This window comes from Narcine bancroftii, chromosome 3 (assembly GCF_036971445.1).
Source record: "Narcine bancroftii isolate sNarBan1 chromosome 3, sNarBan1.hap1, whole genome shotgun sequence".
In the NCBI taxonomy this organism is placed as follows: Eukaryota; Metazoa; Chordata; class Chondrichthyes; order Torpediniformes; family Narcinidae; genus Narcine; species Narcine bancroftii.
This window is the reverse complement of record NC_091471.1, coordinates 285207432-285229674: the sequence shown is the minus strand read 5'-3', so window position 1 is coordinate 285229674 and position 22243 is coordinate 285207432. Positions and strand designations below refer to the sequence as shown.

The window sequence follows — 22243 nt, the reverse complement described above, 5'->3', positions numbered from 1 at the left end:
GGATAAATTTGTAAAAGAAAATACTATGGGAAAAACAATGGAATGAATTACTTGTGCCTGTGCCAACTTGACAGTTAGGACCGAAAAAATGAGTTGAATGATCTCTCCTGTTAAGATTTTCTTTAATTTCCTCTTGCATCATCATGAAAGAAAAGTACTTTTTTAGGAATAGCTTTTATTCCTGGAATGTTGGCAACACTGATAGCAGCAATTATTCTTCACGCCTTTGGAGTGTGGTCTCATTTAAATCAGAACAATTGACTTCAGAATGCTCCAAAGCATAGAATCTTTCGGTGTTTTGTCAGAGGCTCACATTTTTTAAAAAAACTATAAAATCTAGTGTAAGTTCATTGTCTGTGATTGTGAACCATACATCATTAAAACCGCATTTTGCACTTTTAGTCAACTAAACCAAATCAATTCTTACAGGATGGTCACCACTCTCATTGACTCTGATTGGTCATATTAATTCAGTTAAAATGAAGATTCTACCAAAATTTTTATACCTTTTTCAATCACTGTCAATATTTATTCCGAAGTCCTTTTTTGACAATTTTGAATTGTTACGAATGACACCCAATAGACAATGAATCAGTTTAATTTTGAACCACTAATTTTATTTTTTACACTTAAACTATAGTCTTAACTCTTAAACTATCCTTAATACTAAATCTATGCCCAGCTATGCGCAGGTGTGTGTGTGTGTGTGTGTGAGAGTGTGTGTGTGAGATATATCCAGACCATTGCAGTCCAGGCCAAAATTTAAAAAGTTACTTCAAAGTTCAGTCTTTCAAGTTCAGTATTGAAGTGTTGGCTTTTGAAATTTGATGCCCAGAATTAATGTTGAACTGATGGGAAAACTGGAATTGTGGCTGCTACAGACTCATGAATTCTTCTTGCATTGCTTTTGAAGAAATATCCATCCACATGAGCTGTGGTCATAACATTCCTGGTCCCTTTGAAGGCAAGACTTGAACTGGGCGGCCTCCACGAAACTTCCAAGACCCTGTCACCGGTCTCTCCATCTAACTTACTGCGAGTCACACTTTAAATGAAGCAGTCTCAAAATGACCTTCTCTGTTCGTCACAATCAAAATGAAGCATGTTGCTTCCCAAAAGACCTTCCTGCCACAGGTCAATCCATCATTCAAAGAGCATGCTTTGCTCTGAGTTCCACAGAAATGGCTGGCCACAAGAGCTACTTTCAAAAACTGTGTTCTCTTCAGCAGTCAGAATGGTTCTCCCTTGAAAAATCACAGTGTCTTTGCAAATGTATTGAATTCTGGAATAGACTGTGACAAGCTTTCCCTCAGTTCTTCCAGTGAATTATTGCTGGGCTGTGACTTGTATGATACTTGAGTGAAATGTTAACTGTGACCATTCAGTCCCTCCTGTCTATAATATCCCTTACAGTGATTATCCCATTTTACTAAAACGGGAGCTCATAATAGAATCAATTATTATGTCATATATATGGCAAAACAAGAAACCTGGATTGAATAAAAGGTATTTTCAGAACACTAGAAATAATGAGGGATGAGCTCTACCTAATTTTCGCTTTTACGACTGGACTATAAAGATAAGAAATATTACTATTGTTGCAATGTGAAAAGATAGATGAATATCCTAACTGGATTGAAATAGAGTTGAAACCCCTCAGAAATACCTCCCTATTGGTGGTATTTGGGTCATCTTTACCTCTCTCTATTCAAAAATTGATAAAGAACTCAATGATGACACATAGATTGAAGATCTGGAATCAATTCAGAAATTTTTTTCTGACTTGCAGAATTTATAGTCACAAGTCCTATAATTTCTAATTATTTATTTTAACCAGCTATTTAGATGCCGGTTTTCAAGAATGGAATATTTTTTTAGGTATTATTAGTTTTAAAGATCTTTTTATACAGCAATATTTTGTATCTCTTCAATAATTGGGGACGATATTTAACCTATCAAATAAACTTTATTCCAAATACTATCAAATTCGACATTTTGTTCACTCTAAGCTTTTAACATTTCCTACTTTTCCTGACCCAAATTTTATCGATGAACTCTTTGGGTTATAATTTACTCATAAAGGCATGATATCCTCTTTATATTATTAGTCTTTTGAATATGAAAGCAATTTCTTTAAGTGGAATTAAAACTGAATGGGAGAATAATCTGAATATCTTTCTCAGAGGAAGAATGGACTTCAATTTTGGCCTGATTTATGATTCATCATTATACACTACGCATATGCTTATTTAATTTAAAGTGCTACATCGAGTACATTTCTCCAAAGTCAAACTTGCTCAAATTTATTCTGATATTAGTTCACTTTGTGACTGATGTAAAATATTTGATGCTTCTTTGTTACATATGTTTTGGACTTGCCCTAATTTGCAAAAAATATTGAATTGGCATTTTTAGAACTTTTTCAACCATATTTAGGATCACTTCAGATCCATCTCCAGTAATTGCACTGTTTGGTTTTTCTAAAAATATAAATATTATTTCATCTTTTAATCCAGTGGTTCCCAACCTTTTACTTTCCACTCACACACCACTTTAAGTATTCCCTATGCCATAAGTGTTCTGTGATTAGTAAGTGATTGCTTAAGGTGGTATGTGAGTAGGAAGGGAAGGTTGAGAATCACTGCTCTAAACCCAATTATTACTGAAATATTTTGCTTGAGAAAAATTGTCATTGGCCCATTTCCTTTGAAGTTATGAAACTGCACATAAAGAATCAATTTGGAATGATTAAAACAGTGGTTTTCAAACTTTTTCTTTCTACCCACATACCACCTTAAGCAATCCTTTATTAATCACAGAACATTTAAGGCTTAGGGAATACTTAAAGTGGTATGTGAGTGGAAAGTAAAAGGTTGGGAACCACTGTTATAGAATTCTCAATTTTATTAGCAAGAAGAGTAATTTTGTTAAAATGGAAAGATGAGTTCCCACCTACACATAATGGCTATTAGATTTTTAAATTTTTTAAATTTTATTGGTACATGTAACAAAATTGTACATAGAACCAAAAATTCTATATATCAAAATCAATACTTTTTTAAAAATTATTTTCTCTCCATCCACTCTGTCCTACACAGAAAACCCTCCCAAAGAAACCAAGAAAAGGAAAAAGAAGGAAAAGAACAAAGAAAGGAAAAAAGACTAATTTTAAAACAATACTGGATATTACCTTATGGACAAATTATTATGACCTAATTATTCTAATACAACTATCATATAAATTATGTAGTAAAATAAAACACTAAATCAAACATAACACTTAATCAAATCTAGTATATAACAAAAAAAAAAAAAATACAACATTTAATAAAGTAATAAAATGAGATACATTAAGGTGAAGCGGGGAGTGCAAAGTTCGCACCAAATTCTACCAATTGACATAATGTAATTGCTTATAAAGTTATAACACCAATCTTTTGCATATATGGAAACCAAATTTTCAAAGAATTATATTTGTTCTTTAAATTGTGTGTAATCTTTTCCAAGGTATACAACTTCACATTTCACCGTGCCATTTATCTAATACCAAATCCATATCCAGTTTCCATGAAATGGCTATACAATTCCTGGCAACTGCCAATGCGATCTTTAAAAATTATTTTTGAAACCAATCCAATTTTAAATCTGGACTAATTCTTGATATATCCCCAAAAGAAACAACATAGGGTTTCTCGGGAGTTTTACACCTATTACATGTTGAAGAACATCTATTAAATTAGTCCAAAAGAATTCAATTTGGGGTACGTTCATGTAGAATGTAAAAAGGTGCCTGTGTCCTGTTGACATCAAAAACACTTATCCGAAATATCTATTAAGATTTTGTAATGTTATATATAACTGATGTATAAAATTGAATTGCACCATTCTATATCTAACATTTACTGTATTTTTCATACTATCATAACATATTTGTGTCCAATTTATATCTATACTCAGGTCCCTTTCCCACCTTTGTTTAGATTTATGAAACTTTCTTCTTTACTCCCCTCAAAAGTAATAAATACGTAACTGATATGAACTTTTTTGTGTTTGGATTTCATAGTATTGTTTTTATTTCATCATCTTCTAACAGTAAATAAAATGTAGTTAATCTTTCTCATAGATCTTTAATTGATAATATCTGAATAATGTATTATTTTGTATTCCACATTTAGCTTTCCATTGGTCAAATGTCATTAAATATCTGCCTTGTTAACAGTCTATAATAAATTTTATTCCTTTTTTTTGACCGGTTAATAAAATTTCTATTATTCAATGTAAAGAGGATCAATTTATTTTGCACCAGTGGCATCCTCACTAATCAATACCTCTTAACTCATTCCACATTCTAACCAAATATGTGTGCATGTTCCTCCAGTTAATAATACCTCGTTCCATTTATATAGAAATTCTTCAGAATCTTTTTCACCTGTCATTCACTTCTATATTAACCCAAGCCACTTTTTCTCCTTCCTCGAAAAAAATTTAAAAAAATCGTAATTGGGCTGCTTTATGATAATACTCAAAATTTGGAAGTTGTAGACCTCCTGATTGAAATCTCCAAGTTAATTTTTCGATAGAAATCCTCAACATCTTGCTTTTCCACAAGAATTTCCTAATAATTTTATTTAGATCCTTTAAAAACTTTTTAGGAATATCAAATGGGTAAAGATTGAAATAAATATTGCACCTGTGGAAAAATATTCATTTTAATACAATTTATTTGGCCAATTAATGTAATTGGTAAATCAACCTATTTTTAAAAAAATCCTCTTCAATTTTCTTGAACAATGAGAAATAAACAGATATGAATTGGGGGAATGAGCACAAAATTTTTGTGTGGCAATTGAAAATGGAACAAGTTATTATTGCAACTATATATCAGACAGATCACATATCTCAGGATATAAATAATTGTTTTAAACAATTTTATATGAAATTATATAAATCAGAATCAATGCAGGATGATAACAAATTGATCAATTTTTAACTCAAGTAATTTTGTCTAAATTAAGTATGGAAGAACACAAAATATTAGGAAACTTACAGTTGGAGTGGTTGCAAGAGTTATAGCATCTTCAAAAAATAATAAATCCCCTGGTGAATATGGATTTATGTCTGAATTTTATAAAGAATTTAAATATGTGCTGATTCCTGTATTTATGAAAGTTTTAATACAATTGGAAGAAACTGGAAATTTATCTGATTCTTTTAAGACAATAATTATAACGGTAATTCCAAAAAAAAGGTAATGATCCATTAATGCCATCGTCTTGTAGACTGATTATTATTGAATGTGGATTATAAGATAATGGCAAAATTATTGGCAAATGGGCTGGAAAATCTTTTACCAAAACTAATTAACAAGGACCAAACAGGATTTAAAAAAAAAATAAAATTGGAGGATAATGGAACTAGTTTAATTCATCTAGCCCAAAAGAAAGAAAATTTAAGTGTAGCAGTGGCTTTAGATGCAGAAAAGGCATTTGATAGAGTAGAACGGGACTTTATTTTTAAGACATTTGGTTTAGGACATTTATAAATTGGATAAAACCATTATATATTGATCCAAGAGCAAGAGTAATGACAAATGGTTTTATGTCTGATTATATTAAATTAAGATCAACAAGACAAAGTTGTCCATTATTTCCTGCCATATTTGTATTAGAACAGACTTAGATATTAAGGGTTTTAAAATAGGGGATAATAAACATAAAATTAGTTTATTTGCAGATGATGTAATTGTTTATTCGACAGATTCAGAAAATTTGTTAGGTAAATTACATATGCAATTAGAACAATACGGAGCAGTTTATAGAGTTAATTGAGATAAAAGTGAAATCATGCCATTGACTTTTGGTGACTATACCCAATGCAGACAAAATACGAAATTTAAATGGCCTGAATGTGGGATCAAATATTTGGGAATTAGAATTGATACCAGTTAGAGAATCTTTTAAAAATAGATATGGCTATTATATATTATGTCATTTTTAAATCTGGAGAAAATTAGGCATAATATCACGAAAGTCAAAATTTGATAAGACTTGGGCCCATTTATAGCTCACTTCCATAATTAGGTGTGATGATTAATGTCACTGGGCATGCTGGCTTGGATCCCCTGAGGCCGCTCGTTCACACTATGAACTTAAAATATGAATTTTAACCTTGATTGTTGTGGGTTTGAATTTTTTCCTTGCCTCATAATATTGTTCATTAATATTTATTGGATTTAGAATTAAGTAATATTGCTACTGTACCATATGTTATTTGTAAATCTGCAAAGGTTTCATTACAAATGATTTACTGTTTTTTGTTTGTTTTTCTGATAAAACTCAATAAAAATAATTTTAAAAGAATGAAAACCACAGTGGAAAACTTGCTGCCAAATAACATGGTTTGAAAAGCTTGCAAAATAAACTTGTGCTTACAAGACCTAGCATACTGTAGAGAATCAGAACTTATTGTCATGAGCATTTGTCACAAATTAATTGCATTGTGGCAGCATCACAGGTGCTAAATTGCTATAAATTAAATTTTTTAAATAAATGAGAAAATGAGGTTTTGTCTTGTATCATTGGGTGTTCATCTTCAGGCTCCTGTACCTCCTTTCTGATGATACCAGTGAGAAGAGGGTATGGAGTGGGTGGTGAGGGTCCTTCAGGATAGAGCCTGCTTTCTTGAGACTGCATCTTGTGGATGTCCTTAATGGAGTGAAGACTGATGGCTGGGTTCACAATCCTCTAGTCTGTTCCTGTCCTGTACATTGGCAACTCCACACCAGACAGTGATGCAACCAATCAGAATACTCTCCGTGATACGCCTGTAGAAATTTGCCAGTCTTTGGTGACATACCAAATCTCTTCAAACTCCTCACTAAGTATAGCCACTGGATCAACATGGAAGCCCCAGGATAGATCTTCAGAGATATTGTCATCCAGAAATTTGAAGTTCTTAATGCTTTCCACTGCTGGCCCCTTGATGAGGACTCATTTGTGTTATCCTAATTTCCCCCTCGTGAAGTCCACAATCAGTTCCTTGGTTTTGCCAACATTGAGTGCAAGGTGGTTGTGACATCACTCAATCAGCTGATCTATTACACTCGTGCATGCTTCTTCATTGCTGTCTGTGATTCTACTGTGGTGTCATTGGCAAATTTGTAGATTGTATTTGAATTGTACCTAGTCAGACAGTCATGGGCACAAAGCAAGTAGATCAATGGGCTGAGCACGCATCCTTGAGGTGCACATGTGTTGATTGTCGGGCTACATTAACAGACAAAAGATCAAATTGAGTCAATGTTTCATGACCTTTAAACTGTTATGACATAGACCAGCAGCATTAGAAATTCACCAAGACAATGGTATTGTCAAAACAATTTTTATTAATAATATCAAATCTTACTAAACTCTAAATCCCACTATGTGCAAGTTCCCCTCTCTTGCACGGAAGTTGTGGAACTTGTATTTCTCACGATGATTTCACAAACCCAGGCAAGGGTTAAATGAAGCGGCCACTACAAATGCTGAATTGCCCTCTCTTGACAAAGAGACAGTCGAAGCCACTGATTCTGTGTTCCTTCCCTGTCAAAGGGAGAATGCACCAACAGTTAAAGGCTACTGCATCTCTGACTTCAGATAAAGCATGGTTCAATATTAAAGATGCCTTCTTGCAGTGTCCCAATCACGATATTATCACTGGCTCTTATGTTTACAAACACAACTGGTGGCAGTGGTCTCCGATTTGTCTCCACAGGTAATGAAGTAAATTACTTGTTTACACGTGCTTCTTCAGCAAACATTCATTGTCTTCAGTATTTCTATGGAACAATCCCTCTAGTTTTATGGCTTTTAACTGAAAAATTATAAGGCTTCGATGGCTTCTGCTTGACTGTGAATTAGCAGACACTTTGTCTCTGGAAATCTTCTCTTATCTGCACATGAAAGTGTGATATGTCTTTCACTGCCCAAATATACATAGTAACTTTACTAAGAAGAAAAATATAGAGAGTTTATAATTAATAAAGGAAAATGGCATGTTGAATGTTTTTTTTCTAACTTTATTTATTCAACAAAGTTATTACATACAATAAGAAAAAAACATATTATGAACGATAAAAAAATTTCTTTATATATATAAAAAAGAAAAAAAAAGAAAGGAAACCCCCCCCCTCCCCCACCCCCCCCCCCTCAGCCAGCTCTCTTTAGGAGAGCCAAAGAAAGAGAAAAGAAATCCAAAATATATTTACTAAAATCTAATCAAGGTAAATCTAAATGTAAATATTCTAAATATAAAGACCACTTATTAAGAAAAAAAGAATAATTATCATGTAAAACATATGTAATTTTTTCCATTACTAAACAAGTTTTCATCTCATGCCATCTATTGATCTCAATCATATTAACATTTTTCCATGTACTTGGTATACATTTTTTTTGCTACAGATAAAGCTAAATATACAAAAGCAATCTGAAATTTATCTAATCTCAAATCTTTCAAAGGCTTCAATTTACCCAACAAAAATATTGTCGGATCTAAAAGTATTTTAATCTTATACAAATGTTCCAAAAACAATTGAATCGCTTTCCAAAAAGATTGTATATGTACACATAATCAAACAGCATGAAAAAAAGTTCCAACCGAATTACTACACCTAAAACAAGAATCAGATACACTAAAACCATTTTTTTAAAACTTTTCAGGTGTTAAATACAATTGATGTAAAAAATGATAATTAACCAATGCATAACAAACATTTATCAATCTAGTAACACTATCATAACAAATATCTAACCAGTCATCCTCAGAAAAAGTAAAGTTAATATCCTTTTCCCATTTAATCTTAGATCTATTCCATCCCTTTTTATCCATACTTCCCTGTAATATTTAATACACAATGAAATGTACCCCTTCTTTGGTGCAATCACAAGAAAAGATTCAACTTTAGTCAAATCAGGTAAAATCATGTTTCTACCAAATATTTGTTTTACTAGAGATCGAAATTGATAATAAACAAATAAAGAATTCTCATTAAATACCAAAATCTTCCCTCATTTGATTAAAAGATAAAAATGGACCTTCTTTAAAACAATCCCAAGTTTTTTATAAGCATTGATTATACATTGAAAAAAGAATAAGTTGGTTATTATATAACGGTGTTAAAGTCAGTAATTTACCCTTAGAACCTATCATTCTATTTTTCCTCATCCATAACTTCATTAAATGTTTTAGTATAGGCACATTATATTGTTGTAATAAATTTAAATTCCACCAAATCAAAAATTGATGTGTTTCAAATTCAGAAATATTTGCCATCTCAATTTTAGCCTAACTAGTGGGCTGTTCCAAGTCCATTAATAAACTAATAAATTTAAATTGAGTTGCCTCATAATAATTTTGAAAATGTGGTAATGTAATACCCCTAATGCATATTTCCAAGTTAGCTTATTCAAAGCTACTCTCGGAAATTTACCCTTCCATAAAAATTCCCTAACATTTTATTTAAATCTCGAAAAAAAATCTTATTAAGTAAGCACGGAATTGATTGAAACAAATATTGAATATGTGGAAAAATATTCATTTTAATTGTATTTATTCTTCCAATTAAATTTATAGGAAGATCCTTCCACTTAATCAAATCAGCTTTCATCTTTTTCATTAATGGTATATAGTTTAATTTATAAACCTCACAAAGATAAGCGTATACAGAGCCGTTGTCATACCCACACTCCTGTTTGGCTCCGAATCATGGGTCCTCTACCGGCATCACCTACGGCTCCTAGAACGCTTCCACCAGCGTTGTCTCCACTCCATCCTCAACATCCATTGGAGCGCTTTCATCCCTAACGTCGAAGTACTCGAGATGGCAGAGGTCGACAGCATCGAGTCCACGCTGCTGAAGATCCAGCTGCGCTGGGTGGGTCACGTCTCCAGAATGGAGGACCATCGCCTTCCCAAGATCGTGTTATATGGCGAGCTCTCCACTGGCCACCGTGACAGAGGTGCACCAAAGAAAAGGTACAAGGACTGCCTAAAGAAATCTCTTGGTGCCTGCCACATTGATCACTGCCAGTGGGCTGATACCGCCTCAAACCGTGCATCTTGGCGCCTCACAGTTCGATGGGCAGCAACCTCCTTTGAAGAAGACCGCAGAGCCCACCTCACTGACAAAAGGCAAAGGAGGAAAAACCCAACACCCAACCCCAACCAACCAATTTTCCCCTGCAGTCGCTGCAACCGTGTCTGCCTGTCCCGCATCGGACTTGTCAGCCACAAACGAGCCTGCAGCTGACTTGGACTTTTACCCCCTCCATAAATCTTCATCCGCAAAGCCAAGCCAAAGAAAAAATATAAAGATTGATAATCAACATCCACATTTATACCCAAATATTTAATTCGATCAGTCCACTTCAAATTAATAATATTCTTATAAACTGAATAATCTCCTTCACCTATCAGTAAAATTTCACTTTTTTCCCAATTAACTTTATATCCAGACAAAGATCCATATTGTGTTAAACATTCCTTCAAATGTAAAAATGACTGAGCTGGGTTTGTGAAATACACCAGTACATCGTCAGCAAATAGATTAATTTTATACTCCTCATTTAAAGCTCTCATACCTTGTATCTGTATATTTTGTCGTATCAACTGTGCTAAAGGTTCAATTACTAATGAAAACAAAGCTGGAGACAAAGGGCAACCTTGTCGAGTTAAATGAGTTAATCTAAAAGGTTCCGAGATCTGACCATTTGTCAATACCCTGGCTATTGGTTTATTGTATAAAGCTTTAATCCAACCAATAAAAGAGGGACCAAAATTAAATTTCTCTAACTTTAAAAAAGTTCCACTCAACTCTGTCAAAAGCCTTTTCTGAATCAAGAGATATCACCATCGGATGGTCGGGACACTGTCGATGCTTATTAATCAAACAAATTACTCAAAGAATATTATCTGAAGCATACCTATTCTTTATAAAACCTGTTTGATCAACATGTATCAACTTAGGTAAAAATTTAGTCAATTGATTCGCCAATACTTTAGCTATTATTTTATAGTCTACATTCAACAAAGAAATTGGTCTATATGAAGACACCTTTAACGGGTCTCTATCCTTCTTTGGAATTACAGTAATTAAGGCACTAGAGCATGATTCAGTCATAATGTTCCTTAATCTGTCATTACACATCTCCAAACACTGTTGATAAATCATCATAAAATACCTTATAAAATTCAACCGAAAACCCATCATCACCAGATGATTTTCCACTTGACATTTCCAACATAGCCGATTTAATTTCCAAATCAGTAAAAGGAGCCTCCAGCTCCAATATGTCTTCTCCTAGTACCGGTAATTTCAACACTGATAAAAAAAGAGTCGATCGAACCGTTCTCCTGTTTTTCCTCAGAAGTATATAATTTCTTATAAAATTAATAAAACTCATCATTAATCTCACGAGATTTGTAAGTAATACTCAGATTCCGTCTAACTGAATTAATAACCCTTGATACCTGTTCTTTCTTTAACTGCCATGCAAGTACCTTATGTGCTTTCTCACCCCATTCATAATACTGCTGTTTAGATCTATTAATCAAACATTCAAATTGATAAGATTACAACGTATTATATTTCAATTTCAATCTTCTGATTTTCTGTCGCATCTTTCTGAAATTCCTTTTCTAATTGATCAATCTGTTACTCTAATTCAAGACTCTCGGTCAAATAGTTCTTTTTAACCTGAGAGGTATAACTAATTATTTGACCTCTCAAGTAAGCTTTCATAGCATCCCACAATATAAATTAACTCTGAACGGAGTTAACATTTTCTTCCAAAAAGAGATTAATTTGTTTCTTAACAAGTTCAATAAATTCCACTTTTTTTAACATCATATTAAATCTCCAACGATAAGCTACATGAACTTTTTCAGAACTCTCTTATGTAAAATACAACAAAGCATGATCTGAAATTACCCTACTTTTATATTCTGCTTGCAATATTTTCCCCTGTAAATGTACCGATACTAAAAAAAATCAATTCTAGAAAAAGATTCATGTCTAAATGAATAAAAAGAAAAATCCTACTCTGTTGGGTTAAGACATTGCCAGATGTCCACTAAATTAAAATCTTTCATCAAAGCTCGAATTTGAATTGCCATTTTAGATTTTTTAACATTTTTTGGAAATTTATCTAGTAAAGGTTCCAAAACACAATTAAAATTTCCTCCAACTAAAACATTTTCATTAACTTGTCCCAAAAGCAAAAATGCATCCGAAATAAATACTTCAGCATCCACATTCAGTGCATAAATGTTAAGTCCAAAATTCATTAAAAATCTTACAATTCAACTTAAGAACACGTCCTGCATTCATTTCCATTGATTCTAATTAAAAAGATAAATTTTTATGTTTCAAAATTGCAACTCCATTAGCTTTAGAATTAACTGAGCATGCTCACCACTCAATAGTGTGATGTGGCTCTTACAGACTTGCAGTGTTCATGCTCCAGCATAAAATAGTCCCACGTTTCCACTGTATATAACATCCCTCCTTCTTTAAAAAAAATAAAAGATTTATTAAGATTTAGATTTCTTAAAAATAAATTGTTACTGCTTCTTAACCTGCACTTGCCATTAAGAATTAAATATTCTAATTATACAATTGCAATTTTATATTCTTCTCAGCAGAATTGCACTGGTGGTAGGATGTGCTTCTTCTCCACCTCATAGACCTTGTTGTGTTTGTTTGCTTCAGTGGTGTTAGTACAGTTGTGGGTGGTGGTGTTGTTTGCCTCGGTTCTCCTGTTGCTTGCTGTTCAGTTGTTATGGTGTTGTTGGTTGGGGTTTCTACTTGCATTCCTTCACAAGTTGTTGGATTTTTAGAAGCTGCTGGTGCTTCTGGTGCTTTCCATGTCAGATCTTGTGTTGGGCAAATGTGGGTCCTGTTTTGTCTCAGCTGCCTGCCAGATTCTGTCTCAATGATGTATGACCTTGGCGTCTCAACTTCTCTAACAATCTTTGCTGGACTCTAGGTTTTTATCACTGGCTCTTGCTGCCCTCTGAAGAGTTCTGGTAGTGTTTGTGCATGTTTATTATAATGTTGACAACTTTCCTCTTGTATGTTAGTTAACTTTCTTCTTGTTTCCTCTTGATCGTCTGGTGGATGGATTTTGCTTGGCAGGGTGGTCTTGTACTTTCTGCCATTCAGAAGCTCTGCCGGGGATTTCATGTCGGCCCTCAAAGGTGTGGCTCACAGTGACAGAAGGGCAAGATAGGGATCTTCCTTTGTCTCTCGACACTTTGTGAGAGGGCGTTTAATTGTACATGACCTTTGGAGTAATGTGGTGATGAAGTAGTGATGGTGAACCAATATTCTGCAGCTATTTCTCTGAATTCACGCGATGTGAATTGAGTCCCAATGTCACATATCACTTGTTCGGGTCTCCCCTATTCTGTGAAGAGCGCACGTACTGCAGCAGTGATGGATGCTTTGAGGTCCTTCACTTTCCTGATCAAGAGGAATTTGGAGGAGTCGCAGGACACAATTAGATACCATTCTTGGTTTTCTGTGAACAGGTCTGCTCCCACTGTGTGCCATGGCCTGCGGGTCTGCTCCCACTGTGTGCCATGGCCTGCAGGTATTTCCGAGGGTACCATCTCTTTTTGTTGTGTATTTCTGTATTTCTGGCATGCGGACATATAGCCACCAGGTTGGTCCTCCATCAACCAGCTCCCCACCATGACTACCAGCCCCCCCACATCTCCATCGGGCACACAAAACTCAAAACGGTCAACCAGTTTACCTATCTCGGCTGCACCATTTCATCAGATGCAAGGATCGACAACGAGATAGACAACAGACTCGCCAAGGCAAATGGTGCCTTTGGAAGACTACACAAAAGAGTCTGGAAAAACAACCAACTGAAAAACCTCACAAAGATAAGCGTATACAGAGCCGTTGTCATACCCACACTCCTGTTTGGCTCCGAATCATGGGTCCTCTACCGGCATCACCTACGGCTCCTAGAACGCTTCCACCAGCGTTGTCTCCGCTCCATCCTCAACATCCATTGGAGCACTTTCATCCCTAACGTCGAAGTACTCGAGATGGCAGAGGTCGACAGCATCGAGTCCACGCTGCTGAAGATCCAGCTGCGCTGGGTGGGTCACGTCTCCAGAATGGAGGACCATCGCCTTCCCAAGATCATGTTATATGGCGAGCTCTCCACTGGCCACCGTGACAGAGGTGCACCAAAGAAAAGGTACAAGGACTGCCTAAAGAAATCTCTTGGTGCCTGCCACATTGACCACCGCCAGTGGGCTGATATCGCCTCAAACCGTGCATCTTGGCGCCTCACAGTTCGGTGGGCAGCAACCTCCTTTGAAGAAGACCGCAGAGCCCACCTCACTGACAAAAGGCAAAGGAGGAAAAACCCAACACCCAACCCCAATCAACCAATTTTCCCCTGCAACCGCTGCAACCGTGTCTGCCTGTCCCGCATTGGACTTGTCAGCCACAAACGAGCCTGCAGCTGACGTGGACATTTACCCCCTCCATAAATCTTCGTCCGCGAAGCCAAGCCAAAGAAAGATACATGCCTATCCAGTAAACTGTTGACTTTGCTCTAAGTTTGCATTTCTCCATTCCCATATGGCCTTGGTGTATTTTCAGGAGAATTTTGTTTTTCATTGTCTCTGGTATTATCAGCTGAGACCCTGCCAACAGTACACAGTTCTCCAAGGATATATCGTCCCTGATAGCCCAATACTGACGTATTGTAAGCTGTACCTGTTTTATCCTTTCTGCCCATCCCTGTATCACCTGTTGGGAGAAGCAGCTACAGCTCTTCATCCTTTGCGGTTTCTTCTTTAATCAGGTTTAGTTTGTTATTGGTTACCCTGACGAGGTGATGTATCTTGATGTCCATGTCTTTAATTTTGTATTTTTCATTTGGGGAAAGACGTGACAAAGCATCAGCGAGCACCATTTCCTTCCCTGGCCTATACTTCAAGGTAAAGTCGTAACATTGGAGCCGGAGGAGTACCCTCTGTAGTCTGGCTGGTGCCTTGCTTAGGTTCTTTTTATAGATGTGTTCCAGCAGACGATGGTCACTCTCTACCACAAACTGTCTCCCATAGAGGAATTTGTGGAATTTTTTGCATCCATATACGACTGCCAACAGCACTCTTTCAATATTGGCATATTGGATCTCTGCTGTTGTCAGGGCTTTTGAGGCAAAGGTTATTGGTTTTCCTTCCTGCACCAATGCTGCCCCGAGGCCTCTGAAGGAAGTGTCTTCTTGTAATGTGACAGTTTTTTTTTCTTTTTTTTTCTGTCATAGTAGCTCGGTTCTACTTCTCTGTCATAGTAGCTCGGTTCTACTTCTCTGCAGACCACTTCCTTAAGCTTGTCAAAATCTCTCTGATGCGATGGTGACCACTGAAACTCCACATCCTCTTTCAGCAACTCTCTGATGTTGGCTATGTGGTCTGACATGTGTGGGGTGAAGGAACTCAATATATTGGACCAGGCCAAGGAAGCTTCTTAGTTCCTTTATGTCCTTTGGGTGTTCCATTTCAACAATGGCTGTTACCTTCTCTGGGCTTGGCCTGGCCCCTTCAGGTGTGTACACCATTCTGAAGAACTGGCACTCCTCCAACTTAATGATGCATTAGTCTGCATTGAGTTTGATGCCGGCCCCCCCTTGTTCTCTCCATGGCCTCACGTAGGTGATCGTGGGTTTTTCTGCCTCTTCCAAAGACCTGGATGTCATCTGCGGTGCTGACAGTGCCCTTGCATCCCGTGTAGGTCTCATCTATCTATTGCTAGAAAATGTCTTGGCTCACCTTTAGGCCAAAAGGTAGGCACAGGAACTTGTACCGGCCGAATGGAATGTTGAATGTTGTTAGCAATGTCGATTTTTCATCCAGCTTCACATTCCAGTCCCCATTCTTGGCATCTAGCTTACTGAAGATTTGGATCCCGCTAGTTCAGAAGTGATGTCTTCCAGCATTGGTATTGGTATTGCCCTCTTTTGATTGCTTGGTTTAAGTCTTTGGGGTCCAGACATATTCTTAGGTGACCATTCATTTTTTCTTTTACTACTATAGAATTTACCCAGTCAGTTGGCTCTACTACATTTGCTATTACTCGTTTTACTTTAATTTCTTCCAGCTCCTGCTTTAGCTTTTGTTTCAGCTCTATTGGCACCTTCCGTGGAGCATGGATTATTGGTTTGTGTTTTGGGTCTATAGTAATGTGGTATTCAAAGTTCCCAAAGCACCCGACTGTGTCATCAAAGCATTCAGGGTACATGTCCAGGAGCTCGGCCTTATTTGTGATCAGAGGGCGTTGCTCAAGTGGGGTGTCGCTATTGATCCTCTTGGACATTTTCTTCTCCCTGATCTCATTTACAGAGATTAGCTGTAATTTCTGACAACTATTCAGGCCTAGGATTGCTGGTCTGTCGGCATCAACCACGAAGAATGTGCATATGATGCTCTTTCCTTTATGTTTGCCTTTTATTTGGACTTTTCCTAGTTGTCTAATCTCGGGGCCACCATAGGATGTGAGCGTGACATTTGTGGCTTCTAGTGTGCCTTCCTCTGGGTACCCATTTTATGTACTCTGGGAACATCAGGCGATACAGTCTAAGTGGGTGGATGTTGCTTTGTGATTCAGTATCCAACTTTATTTTCAAGTTGAATGTTGTTGGTTTGTTTCTGATTTTTCTTTTAACTTGGATCGTGGTGTGCAATTCATTTTTTTCTCCCTTCCCTTTCTTGGACATCTCACGGAGGAGTATTGTTTCGATGCCGAGCATCAGTGAGTCAGAGTCACTGCTCACTTCCCTTGATGTGGTGTATTTCCTTCGGTATTCTTTGTTTCTTTCTCTTTTCATGTCAGACCTACACATCTTTTCCCAATGATTGACCTTCCCACAGGACCTGCACTTCAAACCATACACGGGGCATTTCTTGCGGTCATCGAAGGGGTGTAGTCTACCGCTCTTCCTGCAGTTCTTGGATGTCTGTGACTTTCTCTGCGTGCGCTGTATGGCATCGACCCTTCTATCTCTGTGATGCATGTTGGCCTGCATGGAGAGGGATTGCATTTGCCTCCTAGTGGCCTCGAAGGCCCTAGCTGCGTCTATGGCATCTGCTAGTTTCAAACTGTCTTTTCCTATGAGAGCTTTCTGCCCTTCAGGATGAGCCCTTCCCCAGAATAGTTGGTCGACTATTCTCTCCTCTATTTCTTTGAACTTGCATTTTGCTCCAATGTTCTTTAGCCTTGTGAGGAAATCATCTACTGACTCATCAGGCTCTTGTTTTAATTCTTGGAACACATTTCGCTTTATTCTATGGTTGGATTTCGGTTCCAGATGAGAGGAAAATTTTTCTAATATCCTTTCTGGGTTATTTTCTTCCTCTTCAGCCAGCTCCCAGCTATTAAACAGGTCTAGTCCTTGCTCCCCCGTCCAAAGAAGGATGCAACTAACCTTTTCCTCTGGTGTGATTCCCTTGAGGAGACTTTTGAAAGCCAGGTTGCACTTTTGCTTGAACTTTTTAAAAGCCTCTATGATGTCGTCGGATTCCCCATCCATGACTGGGTGTAAAGCTTTTGCTGCTGCTGCGGCCATCTTTATCTCTAGCTCTGGTCGTCACGTCATGGTGTTTTTTTCTTTGTTTCCTTCTCTTCGTGTTTACTTTGGTTTATAGGGATTTTTTTTTCCTATATGATGTGGGTTTCTGTAAATCCCACCGCTGCACCATGTTATGTCCTCGGTTGTACCATCGGAGGTCTTAATAAACACTCAGAGAAGCTTGTAAGTTTAGAGCACAAACTGTTACTCACATCTCAGGCTGCTGGTCATGTATGAATACATTGTTGCACTGAGCATGTGCACCACTCAGTGTGATGTGGCTCTTACAATGTGTCTCACTGAGCATGCTCACCACTCAAGTATGATGTGGCTCTTACAGTCTTGCAGTATTCATGCTCCAGCATAAAATAGTCCCAAGTTTCCATTGTATATAACACGCACAGCTTTCATATTACTTTGCTATAGAAAATAGGAGCAGTGGAAGCTCATTCAGTCATTTGAGATGTGTTTCACCCCAATGCAAGATCTATTTTCCACTTCCAATTTGTGGTTTTATTGCTGTGCTCCTGCAGACGAATGTATTTAAGATTTGAGGTGAAAGAGGAAAGATTTAAAAGTACCTTCTGGGTATATGGGATGAGTTGCCAGAATAAGTTGTAGAGGTGAGGACACTTGTAATGTTTAAAATTTAAATAGGCACATGGATAGGAAAGGTTTTGAGGAATATGGGCTGAACGCAGGCAATCAGGTCTAGCTTGATGAGCATTAATGCATTTATTAATTTTTTTTGTATATGTACATGACTGGAAAGACTAGTATTTATTGCCCATTCCAAGTTTCTCTCACGGACTGTGGCGAACTACCTGGAAAAAATGCTGTTGAATTAGGAATACCAAGATTTGGAGCAGCAACCACAAATAAATGGAATGTTTTCTCAAATGTGGCTTTAGTGGGAATCCAGCATTGGTGGTTTCAAGATATAATCCAAAAGATTAATAGTCATACCAATATTTATAGCTCCTAAATTAATCTATTTCAATCAACGTGCAGTCTTGTGCACAGTCTCGAGCCACCGATATTATAGGGATTGTGATAGTATAGATCTATCACCAATGTACATAGTGTATATAGTTACTGTATCTAGACTGTGCTTACAGCGATTGGCTGAGAGCTAAGCCACACCTATTGTCTGGGCCTTAAAGGGTTGTGTCCCTAGCCAGGTCAGATCATTCCGGACTGGTCGGCCACCTGTGAAGAGCTCCGGTCTTTTGCTAATAAAAGCCTTGGTTTGGATCAACAAGTCTTTGGTTCTTTCGACGAGCTCTACAGGTATGTAAAGTGCTAAATGCAAAAAAAGCATGAAAGAAATGGTCTTCTGAATTAATTCAGTTGAAGTAAAATGTGTCACTGCCTTGTTTCACTCTGAATTATGATGATAATTTCAGAAGAGGTGTCATTTTTTTGTCAGGTAGAGTCCCTTTCTGTCTTTTTCTGATTTTTTTAGGTGAGGCAGGTGATGTTCTCTGGGACCTCACCTGGTAGTTTTTAAGTGTGCTGGTCTTGACTCTCTTTTGATTGCAATGTGCTTCAGAAATGTGCATTTTGGTGCTATTTTTCCTCATTCTGGGTTTGTTTCAACAGAATATATGATCTGGTTTAATCTTTTAATTTTTGTGTTAGTGGTTCTCATTTTTCCTCTTTTGTCAATCCTGTTAATTTCATGTATATTGTTTACCCATTAAAATTCATCTGACAAAATAATTGAGCTGCTTTTCAAAATGTAAAATTTGAAACTTTTAAATATTATTGAGGCAAATTCAATATATTTACTTCTGCAATGCTTCTATCACTTAATACAAAGTTTTTTCTTTTAAATATTTCCAGAAATGTTCAACATGTGATCTCACAGTGGATGATAATTATCCACCAAGGAAGGTGGATAAATATATTTTTGAAGGAAGCCATAGAGAAAAGAGGAAGGAAAATGAGAGTGAACTTTACTTAAAGGAAGAGTTTGGTTTGGCTCCAACTGGGAAGAAATCTGGAATATTGCATTGTCCAATGTGCCTGTACTAGACAAAGCACAAAAACCGGCTGGTCATTCACATTCTGGAGCACAAAAGTAAAGTCCTCTCCCAACTAATTCATATTTAAATTATATAGAAGTAAACTCTATTTTGGCATTCAATCAATGACTTTTGTGTATGAGCATAGCTTGAACAAGTAAAGCGTCATGTGGAAATTATTCATTACATGGGAACACCTCAGATGTATGTGCAATTTAAGGATTTTGCTAGACCTTGGTAAATCTCTCAATATCCAGACTGCTCCTGGGCAGCTCCGGCAGTGCCTCTATTATTATTTTTTTTAATTTGGCCTTCCCTATTAACCATGAGGTAATGAGGTACCAGAGGATTCACTTAATTTACGAAGGATTGCTATCTTCATTGAAAGGTGGGAATTGATTAGGGATAGATAGTATGCCTTCCGACATGAGCATCGAATCTTACAAATTTGATGGAGTTTTTTGAAGAGGATCATCAAAAGCAAGGCGGTAGGTGTCATCCACGTGGATTTTATTACAGCCTTTGATAATGTTCCACGTGGTAGGGTAGTCTGGAATATTAGGTTCTATGGAATCCATAGTGAGCGAGACAAAATTGTCTTGGTGGAAGGAGGCAGTGAGTGGTAGTGGATAGTTGTTTTTTTTAAAATTGGAATCCGATTTAAATTGGATTTTTCCAAATAATTTTTTAATTGGAATCAGTGCTGGGTCCTCTGTTGTTTGTCATATAGAACATTAAAGCATAGTACAGGCACTTTGGCCCACAATGTTGTGCTGACCTATGGAAACCTACTCCACAACAAATTATTTATTCCACACCCATAACACTCTATTTGTTTTACATCCATGTGCCTTTCTAAGAGCCTATTACACCAGCCTCTGCCCCCACACCTGTTAATGCATTCCAGGCCCCCAGCAATCTGAGTAAACAAAATTCATCTCTCTTGAAGTTTCTTCCACTCATGTTAAACTGATGTTGTTTGGTATTTGCTATTGTTGCCCCAAGAAAATAGTGCTGGCTGTCCTCCTTATCTAAGCACCTCGTAATCTGGTATGCCTCTATTAAGAGAAAATCCCAAACTCTGTTAACCTTTCTGTCATGGATATTAACTCGAAGAGTGAGATTTCAAATTTGTTCTAAGAGTTTATAATGTGATACCATGTGGAGTCTGCATCAGCCTTCACTGCCATCAGTACTCTTACATTTCACTGGCTACAGAGTACTTATTTATTCAAGAAAGCTGGTGTGATTCTTTCTCATTCCCCCATTCAGTGTCCAATAAATCTTTCAATAGATGTACCAATTAATCTTTGAACACCACTTCTCAGGACCCAGGAGTTTACCGCAGACACCTCCTCCCCCTGGTTTCTAGAGATTTCATGCCCTGTTTATTTTGACCTCTTGGCACAGCAGTGCTTTTATCACTCAAGGCAACTCTCAACTCGCATCAGGAGTTTTAAATTCATCTTGCTTCTAAGTGGTCAGGTATCCCATCATGCACCAATTCTACCACAAGTCCTTCCTTGTTGATCTCTCTGATCAACACCTAAATATTCATATCTTCTTACTGAAAATGCGGTGGCAGATCAGGGCAATGAGCCCTGAGGGGTATGGAGGGCCTGCTGCAAGAGGAAAATCCTAACAGTTTTTTTTTTAATGTACACCTCTCTTGGCACAGTGATAGTGTGCAGATATTGTCCAAGGCCCGAGCTTGGAGACAATAGGGGGAGCAGAATGCTGTAAAAAATTAATGGTGGGGTTTCCCCATAAATTGAAACAATTCAAATTTCTTCTTTTTTATTATATGACAATAAAAAGAATGTAATATTACACAAAATTTCTTCTGTAAGGCAGACAAAGAAATTGACCGGCACCCCTTAAAGTCAGAGAAAGAGAAGCAAAAGAGAGTCGTTTCAGAGTCTGAGTGTCCGTGGATTTGCCTCCAGTGCTCCCGTAGCATCTGCAGCCATAGACTTCAATCCAAACCATCAGGAACCCAAGTTCCAGATCCAAACCTCTCAAATGGTTAAGAAGCCTTTAGCACCCTCATCTGGTTCCAATAGTTGGTAACCTTTTAACCAGTCTCCAGCAGTCCACAGCCTAGTGTGAATCCTTTGACACAAGTTGTCTGAAGCCAGTGTAGATTCCTCACCTTAAGTTGCCACCGGGTTGCTGCTTGTGTGTGTCCTTCAGCCACAGAGCCCCTCACTAATCTGCTGCCATGGTCACCCTTCAGTCAAGTTGTCTCTTCTGCTTCTATTTCTCATACAAGGGATGTTCTCCCTGTTTTCTGGTGAGTCCTCTACTTCCCCGGAGTCTGTAACCTCTCGAGGCCATGGCCGAACACAAGCACTGACATCTTGAGCCCAAACTCAGCAGTTGCAGTATTTTTAAAATAAAACACTCTTGGCTTCTTTAACAGGCTGTTTAAATCCTGTATGGAGTCGTTGGCAGTTAGACTTGGCAGTAGAACCCTACGGAAGAGCTCTGTGTCTCAAAGCTGCAGGTCCTCACCAGCGACAAAGCTGCCACCACAGCAGCTCTGGCAGGGCAGACATTATTTTTTTTGTATATAAT

At 37.2% G+C, this 22243-nt stretch overlaps 1 protein-coding gene across 6 annotated transcripts in view; it reads left to right on the top strand.

Annotated features, from left to right (window-relative positions):
* Window positions 1–19788, top strand: part of LOC138758891 (uncharacterized) — a 40128-nt gene extending 20340 nt beyond the window's left edge. For 4 of the 6 annotated variants that reach the window (XM_069928441.1, XM_069928440.1, XM_069928438.1 and 1 more), the window contains one exon: window positions 19485–19788. In XM_069928441.1, the coding sequence (XP_069784542.1) occupies window positions 19485–19605 (121 nt within the window). In that variant the 3' untranslated portion in view covers window positions 19606–19788. Of the gene's footprint in view, window positions 1–913; window positions 6528–19484 lie in introns of those variants that run through there. The other 2 variants (XM_069928442.1, XM_069928443.1) reach the window with 2 other exon arrangements.
* Window positions 19789–22243: the final 2455 nt, after the last annotated feature.